The sequence below is a fragment of the Bison bison genome, unplaced genomic scaffold, assembly GCF_000754665.1.
Source record: "Bison bison bison isolate TAMUID 2011002044 unplaced genomic scaffold, Bison_UMD1.0 scf7180017864160, whole genome shotgun sequence".
NCBI classification, from domain to species: Eukaryota; Metazoa; Chordata; class Mammalia; order Artiodactyla; family Bovidae; genus Bison; species Bison bison.
Genome location: NW_011494732.1, coordinates 9390004 through 9398030, shown reverse-complemented (window position 1 = coordinate 9398030; position 8027 = coordinate 9390004). Strand labels below are relative to the sequence as shown.

General features: G+C 50.5%; 1 protein-coding gene across 1 annotated transcript in view; it reads left to right on the top strand.

Moving 5' to 3' along the window:
* SRRM4 (serine/arginine repetitive matrix 4) overlaps positions 1-1819 on the top strand; it is a 166710-nt gene extending 164891 nt beyond the window's left edge. Inside the window, exon 13 of the mRNA XM_010841405.1 lies at positions 1540-1819. Within this exon, the coding sequence (XP_010839707.1) occupies positions 1540-1819 (280 nt within the window). The remainder of the gene's footprint in view (positions 1-1539) is intronic.
* The last annotated feature ends 6208 nt before the right edge of the window (positions 1820-8027 follow it).

Here is an 8027-nt window from a genome sequence, read left to right as displayed (position 1 = left end):
GGCGGGGCTAGAATGAGGTGGCAGGCCAAAGGGTGGAGCCGGCCTGAGGAATCGGGTGTGGCCGGAACCTGCGGAAGCTGCCGGGATGCCTCTTGCAGGGCTGGGCCATAGAATGAGGACTGGCCTTGCAATGGGGGACGCAAGCAAGGAACTGAACCAGGACATTGCGTGGGGGTGGAGCCAGGCAGTAGCAACACACCTCTACCTTTAGACTTACGCGCCCAGATGCAAGGCTTGAATACAACCGTAGGTAATTATACCCTGAACCAACTGTAGAGAGGGCGAACAGGATTGTTAGGTACCAGAAGGGGGTGGGGGAGTGGGGTGCTCTATTGGGTAAGGGGAAGACCAGTATTTTGGAGAGGAATCTTGTCTGTGCCACTTTCCGAGTGAGCTGGAAAAGTCTCTTCACCTCCCAGAATCTTAAGTTTTTTCACCCATGAACTGCTGGAGGAAATAACTCCTAAAAGTGTCAAAAGGATAAAATGAAAAGAGGCAAAGAGATATGAATGCAATTTATACACTTAAATGCAGAGCACTAGAACACATTGTGTGCCATTGTGATGGACTGAATGGTCAGACTTGGTAGGTAAAGATTTCTGTAACAGGTAGTCTTAGATGAGAAAAGCCCTAGAAGAGAATCCTGAAGTCTGAGAATCCTCAGGCCTTGAAATGGAGAAAATGGCTGAATGCTGCCCTAAAAATGGCTCTTGAAAATTTGTGGGTCTTCCTTCTGGTCCTCCAAGGGTCAGCTACTCAGTCCAGAGACCCACAAGGAAAGGAGAATCCTGGCTGCCCATGCCTTCTCCCTAGAGATGACCTGAAGGAGAAAAAAGAGCTTGTGCCCCAGACAGTAAGGCAGGGTAATGGTGTCATCTTCTCAGATGTCTCACTGAACAGCCTGCCTTGGCCTAGGACATATTGTGGGAGTCCTACACTCACTGCCTTGACTTTCAGAGGTATCCTTGGAGTGGACTTGGAGGAAGTCTTAAGAAAAAGGCTCTCTGGGTTCTGTACTCAACCCCAAATAATCCACCTGAGTGAATCCATTCAATGTTTCCCAAGCTTCCATCACCCACCACTTTTGCCTTATCTGATTAAGTGTACTGCTTACTTAAATTTCTTTAAATAGATACGCCTTTTTTTTAGGTCCATACATTTATTTCAAAACGAAACTTGATACACTATAATAAATAGAAAAATCAACCTCTTTTGCCATAAATAGAAGGTTCTAGTAAAAATAAAAATAGCAAAACAAAACTGTGGTTAAAGTTGAGATGTAGATTCTGTGGCCAGCTGGATGCTCTCTCTGAGCCCAGCCTTGCTATGTTAAAAAAGCGAGATTATCACTTTTCAAAGCATATCAGCATTAGACTGAGACCACCTCCTTGATGTTCTCAGGACTGCAAGGGAAGAGTAACAGGAATTCTTTTTCCCTGCTAAGGAGATGGGACATGTCTCCTGGGACAATGTTTGTGCTCCTGGGATTGCAGCTGGGAGGAGTCCTGCCCTGACGCTTTCCCTCTCTGATCTCTGCAGTGCCCGGAAACGCCCCATCCCCTACTACCGGCCCAGCCCCTCTTCGTCCAGCGGCCTCAGCAGCACCTCCTCCTGGTACAGCAGCAGCAGCAGCCGCTCAGCCAGCCGAAGCTACTCCCGGAGCCGCAGCCGCAGCCGGAGCAGGACCCTCTCTAGCAGCAGCTGCAGCTCCCGCAGCCCCAGCCTGGGCTCCCGGAGCCGCAGCCGGAGCCGGAGCCGGAGTCGGAGTCGGAGTGGGAGCTACAGCTCAGCAGACAGCTACTCCAGCACGAGGCGCTAAGCCAGGGCCCTCCCGTGAGCCCACTACCTGTGGGGCCCCTTTCACTCTGACAGCCTCCCCCACTCCCCGCCCACCCTGCCTTCTTGGTGACAGACAGCACTGAGGGCTCCCAGGCCCTGTCCTTCTTGCTCTCCTGGGGAGGAGGAAAGGAGGGTGTGGGGGCTTCAGTCTCGATGTGGAGCTGCTGCGAGCCTCCACCACACCCTCTGGGGCTCAGCTCAGGGCTGAGCATGTGGAGAAGACTACCTTCTTTTGGCACAGAAAAGCCTCAACGGTTTATAAGGAGCAACGAGTCCATGACTCAGAAGTTTGGGTCTGGCCAGGAAAATGTAGAGAGAGTTCTGCTAACCCACTGCTGCCAGGCTGCATACCGAAGACCAGTGGTATTTATCACACCTGACCTCCTTCTCTTCTCATCCAATCTCATGGCTACACGTGTATGGACCCCCATGGACCCCATGGGGTGAGGGGTGGATTTTAGAAGAGAGCAGGGCGGTTCAGGTCCAGGAGCAGGGATCAGGAGTTTTAGCTCCCCACATAGGCCATAGCAAGTGCTGAAAGGCTGTTGGGTCCTAGAAAGGGGGACACGTGACTAGGGGACATGGACATTCACTTGGTGGTAGGTATCAGGAGCTAGGAGATGGACTCTCTGGTCATGAGTCTAGAAGCAAGAAGGAGGGGGGATAAGCCCACTGCTCCCAGTATCTCCTTGTGGTCAGGAAGAGGGGCCCAGTAGTTTCTAGCCGTGGAGAGGCCACCACGCCATTTACACAGAATGCCTCTTGGTGGCTCACAGGGACCCTGCGACCTCTGAGGAAGGACACAACAAACAGTCAGGACAGCTGGGGCTGCAACCCCACTTCCCAAGTTTGCCTCGGCCCCAGTAGCTGGCAACAACTTGATTCCACGGGACCATCTGCTGAACATTCCCCAGTGCCGTGGCCAGCTGCCAGTCCCCAGCGCCAGCCAGTCTGGCCTTACCCTCCGGTTGGCGCCTGCCTGCCCCCTCCCCACTGCCCAGACTGCCGCACCCTGGATCCTACCCAGTGCAGCCAAGCACCCACTCACCCACCTACCACCCTCAGCCTAAGTCACCCATTTTGCCCCTCAGGAATTTTGCCAGGATGCGGCACAGCAGCCCTGGTTGGGGGAAAGATCCAAATCCAGAGTCTGGGGGAGAGGAGGTTAGATGCTCCGAAGCTCCTGCTGGTTTCCAGAGTTCTTCCCAGCTTGGGAGAAGCCCCACCCTCATTTCTGCCCTCACCCCACTTCCCCCCCCACCCCCGCCGGGGCTGGGCAGTGAAGGTAAGCTGATCTGCAGCACACAAACACCACCAGCTGCTTCACCCACGGAGGGCACTAAGAACAGGGGCATGAGGGAGAAGATCCTTAAAATAAACTCTGGGGCATCCCCCTCACCAGCTGACTGGCTTTCCGGAGCCTTGCGGGTGAGATTCCAGTTTGTGGTGGCAACAGCAGCAGGGCAGGGCATGAAGGGAGAGGGTGAGCGGGACAGTCCCCAGCTTTGGAACCTGGGGCTCTGGGAAGCAGAGAACCAAATATTCTTTATCCCTTGTGCCCCGAGGAGGGGAAACATTTGGGGGAAAAAAAAATCCTGTTTCTTAGAAGCAGTGACGTCCTCCCTCCCCAGTCTCTCCCATCGCATCAGCCATGGGGCCAGGAACTGCCCTGCAACGATCCAGAAAGTCCATCTGCCAGCAGGAGAGGGGAGCCGGGCCCCGGGGCAGCAGCGGGGACCCGGCCTCTCTATGGCCCCCGCTGGCCCAGAACTGGGCCCCACCTGCCAGGACCAACGGGTGCCAGTGCGGTCACTGCAGAAGGCCTGATGGCAGGTGCCTGGGACAGGGGCAGGTGCCCTGGGAGAGCCTGTACAGCAACTGTAAATAACCCTCTTCCCCGCCCAGGAGCCCGAACTGGACTCCAGTCTCCCTTCATGGAAACAAAGGCTTTCTGGAGCCACGGAACCTCCTTAGCAGGACAGCAGTGAAAGACTCAAGAGCCCCCATCCAGACTGCCTTCATCCACGCAATTCTGGGGGACCATTTTTGCCTGGGGCTCCTAGCTAACCTCTTATTTATTTATTTATTTATGTTTATTTATTTATTTATGGGATTCCCTCTGCCTCCCTCTCTTTTTCTCTCGGTTGCCATTAGCAGTATTCAAGTATTTATTTATTTATATGGAGAGGGTGTGTATATCTGTGTGTGTGGTGTGTGTGTTTGGGGAGGAGGGGAAACTTCTAAAGTATTTTTGTGCATCTCTTTTTTTTCCCCTCATGTGTCTATGGATGGGATTTGAGAGGCTGGATGTGGGTGGGGATGTTTGCCTTTTCCCTGAAGGGGAGAGACTTAGAACTCTAAGCTTGGAACACACTGGAGGTGGCACAGAAGCACTTCAGGCCAAAGGTTCATGACTAAGCCCAAGTTGGGTGAAATTCAGGCCTGCACCCCAGTCCCCTGCCTACCAGTTACCTAACTGAGGTACCAGAAAGATGAAAATGGTCAAGAAGCTTGTGAGCTAAGGTGCTGACCTGACACTGAAGAGTCACAGCTGACATGGGGGTTAGAGTCTAAAATAAGGCAAAAGCTTCACAGTCTAAATCATCTGTGAAAGACCTTTAGGGAGGCACCCAGTGTGAGACATATGTGCACCTCTGAATCTCACCCTTATTCCAGGGAATATATTAGTGGGTGAGGTCATTTGCTCTTCTGAGCCTAAGCTAAGTTTTCATAGAAGTTACACATGCTTCTGAACATCCCCTTAGCTAATTTCTCCCCATCCCCTGTGAGCTCAGGGTTGCCCTAGTGACAAGTTATCAGCCGTCCTGAGAGAGAGAGACAAACCCAAAGCAAAAGCCTTTTTCTGTGACCTCAGGAGAGAGCATACTACTATTTCTGAAGTTGGAAAACAAACAAAATGAAAGGAGCAGCCAGAGGCTCCCCCCGCCCCAACCCCCTCGAGAAGGCCATTTCAAAACCTGTCTTGGGAGCCAGAATCCAGAGGTCTTGACCAGCCCTGGCTTTCTCACCCACTAGCAGCTGAGTAGAGAGGGTGCCTGCCCTTTCCAAAGTCATTCTTCACTGCCTTGGCATGGCCAGCTCGCCTCGTCCGGCTTTGGGTTTGGTGAGACTTTTTCAACATCCCTGATTGTTTTCCCTGGCAATGTGACTTTACTCTGTTCTAACCCAAGCAACGGAGTACCCCTAGCCTGGGAAAGCTTGTAAGAACTTAAATGCCTCCTGGGAGAAAATCTGCTCTTCCCTGTCACTTGATGTGTTTCTCAAATTTCCTTTACATTTCCTTTTCTTTGCATCCAAAAATAAAACTCTTACTGGTGCACTGGTGAGCCTTATTTAACCAGCACCCCCACCCCGGCACTGCTGTTTCTCTGCATCCTTCACCCTCAATACACTTCTGCTTCCAGGGGATGATACAGACGGTCTGAAACCTGCTCATGGTGAGGACTTATTTTAAAAAGTAGTATGGGAAATGGGAGGGAGATGTGGCTTGAGGTCAAACAACATGCGGCCCTTTGACCCTCCTGCTCTGGATAGTCCCTGGATGTGTGGAGCTAGGCAAATTGCTTCTTTTCTCTGGGCCAAAGTTTCCACCTTTGAGAAGTAGAGGAGTTTTTGAGATACAACCCAGAACATTGACCTGAGGCCTGGGCAGTTCTTCAAAGACCTAATGAGTTCACTGAGACTTAGAGAAAAAAGGAAAATATCCTCAAACATTTTTAGGAGGTTCTCAATCATGAGAATAAAGCCTAAAAGCAATGTGTGAACTCCCATTAGTAGATTCAGAAAAGTGAATTCAAATCCCTCACCCAAGAACATTCTAGTTGATCTAGGTTGGACTGCATTCCTGTCTCCATCTGTTCCCTTCTTTGATGGAAAGTTAGTCTTTCAGAAGCAAAACACACAAATTATGATGTTTGAAAGACACCAGGCTCTCAATCTCAGAGAGCCCCCATCACTTTATTTACCGAGACCCATCTTCCTTTCCAAATGGCTTTGCTTGAAGAGGTGAATATTTGGGGTGCTCCCAAAGGTTTGAAAGTCCATTTTTTTCTTCTCAAGTCTCATTTTTATCTTTTCTTTTGCTGTATTCCTTTTCACAAATATTCAAAATAGCCTCACGTGCTTTACTTTCTTTTCCAGCTGAACAGAAAATTGTGTCTGATTTAAAAAAAAAAACAGAATCCTCAAACTACATCCCTTCCATTGGCCAATGGTGTCCAGCTGAGGACCTTAGGGTAGATACAGTGTCAGTCGAGCGAGCAATGCTTTGTTGCATCCTCTTCCTTCTCTGCACCCATAGGCCAGTGATACGGATGGGGTTGCCATCTCCCCTCTGTCTGTGGCTGTTGTTTTGCATTATTTTCAGTTTCCTGAGGGTTTTTTGGTTTTATTTTTGGTTGGTAGTTGTTTTGCATTGTAAATACCATGATGGGGGCCCCTCATCAGAATGTGGCTTAATGAATAATATATTTCCTATTTATTGAGTGGTATTGGGAGAGGTGAAAGACCACCCTTCTCCGGAAATGTTATTGGAAATCAGTCTGTCTCTCAGCTCCACTGTCTGTGGTGGGGACGTTCTCGGCCAGGTAACGAGTGCTAGAATCACCCGGCAAATTGGAATTGGCAGAAACGGAGGCTTCAGTCATACAAATTAAGCTCAAATGGAACTAAAACACTGGTTATCTTCGGGAAAACCTCATTTAGATGGAAATTAATTGAAGAATGAAATGCCTGTGCACAAACCAACTTCTATTAAAAAGTCACAACTCCTTGAAAAAGAGAGAGAGGGAGCGAAAAAAAGAGAATGAAAATTGTAATTCCTTTCTCCGGCCAAGAAAAGCTATGCCTCATCTTCTAACGAGCTGAGCCAAAGAGACTGGAACAGCGTTCTTGTGTGGTTCTCTTGCCTATATGTGTCTGTCTGGGTGAAATGGAGTGGTTCTCGGGTCTCAGTCTTATCATCTGTAACATGGATATTGGCCTAAGTGTTCTTCGTAGGGTGGAGGGAAGGGTTCTAACTCTGAGGCGGTGAGTTCCACACTGTCAGATGTAGAATCCCTTGTATCTTCTGCTGACTACAGGTTGAAGGGTCAGAAGGAAATAAAGCAGGGTGTGGACTTAATTTGCAGAGTGAGTTGGGAGTAGCTGAGTCCTGGCAGAAACAGGAGACCTCCAGGTTCTGGCACCTGGGAACTTCTGTGGCCTGGTGAAAGCCCTCTGTATGAGCTTGAACGTCTCTCCAAGCCCAACCATCTAGCATATTCAAAGGACAGGCCCGGCTGACTTTGCCGTGCTCCAGATTTCAGACCCCATGTATTGTGTCAGGCCACATCTTGTGCAGTTGCTCAAACCAGCCAGCAAGACTAGTCATTCTGCTGTGACTCATTTTTCAGATGAGAAAACTGAGACCCAGGAAGGGGGCACTTGACATGCCCAGGCTCCCTTGAGCTCCGATCTGCCGGACCCCATGCCCTACCCATGCTCTTCCTGGTAGCTCTTTCTTGCCAGGCGTAGGCTGTGAGGACTTCTCTTTGTGCTGTATCTTTTCTCTCCTGATTCCCAGCTGTCTCCCTCAGCAGTCATTGGCCAAGGACCCTGTAGAATCTACCACAGCAGCCCTGGGAGGGGGCTTGATCCACCCCAGGGCCATTTCTCCACATCGGGGGCTGGAACTCCCATCTGGAAAACCCCAACCTGGGAGACCCACCAGCAGCCCAGCTCAACCTGAGCCGCCGGCCTCTACCCACCCACCCACATCAGAGGGGGAGAAGCCACTGTGTCCGCCGGCATCTTGGGACCCTGTCCCCCACCCAGTGACATAGCGGCCATGGTTTGTTTGATATCTGGTGTCCACAGCTAAGCATAATATTCCTGGGGTTTCTGGCTTTTTTTCAGCCTGTACAAAACATGTCTCTGTTCTAATAAAAGGTTCCATGGTATGGTGTTCTCATCCTTGGCCCAGCGTCCTCTGTCTACATGTGGTGCCCAGAATCAGAGGTAGGGTGACAGGGAAGTGGGGATAGAAAGAAGCCAAGCAGCACCTGCTGTGCTACATATCGCCCCAGTGCTCATCTTGCTCCTTTCTTCAAAACAAGCCTGTATTTTGGGTTCACGTATACAGTCAAACCAGCCACCTTTCCCTAAGCCTTTTTAATCTTAGTCTTCGG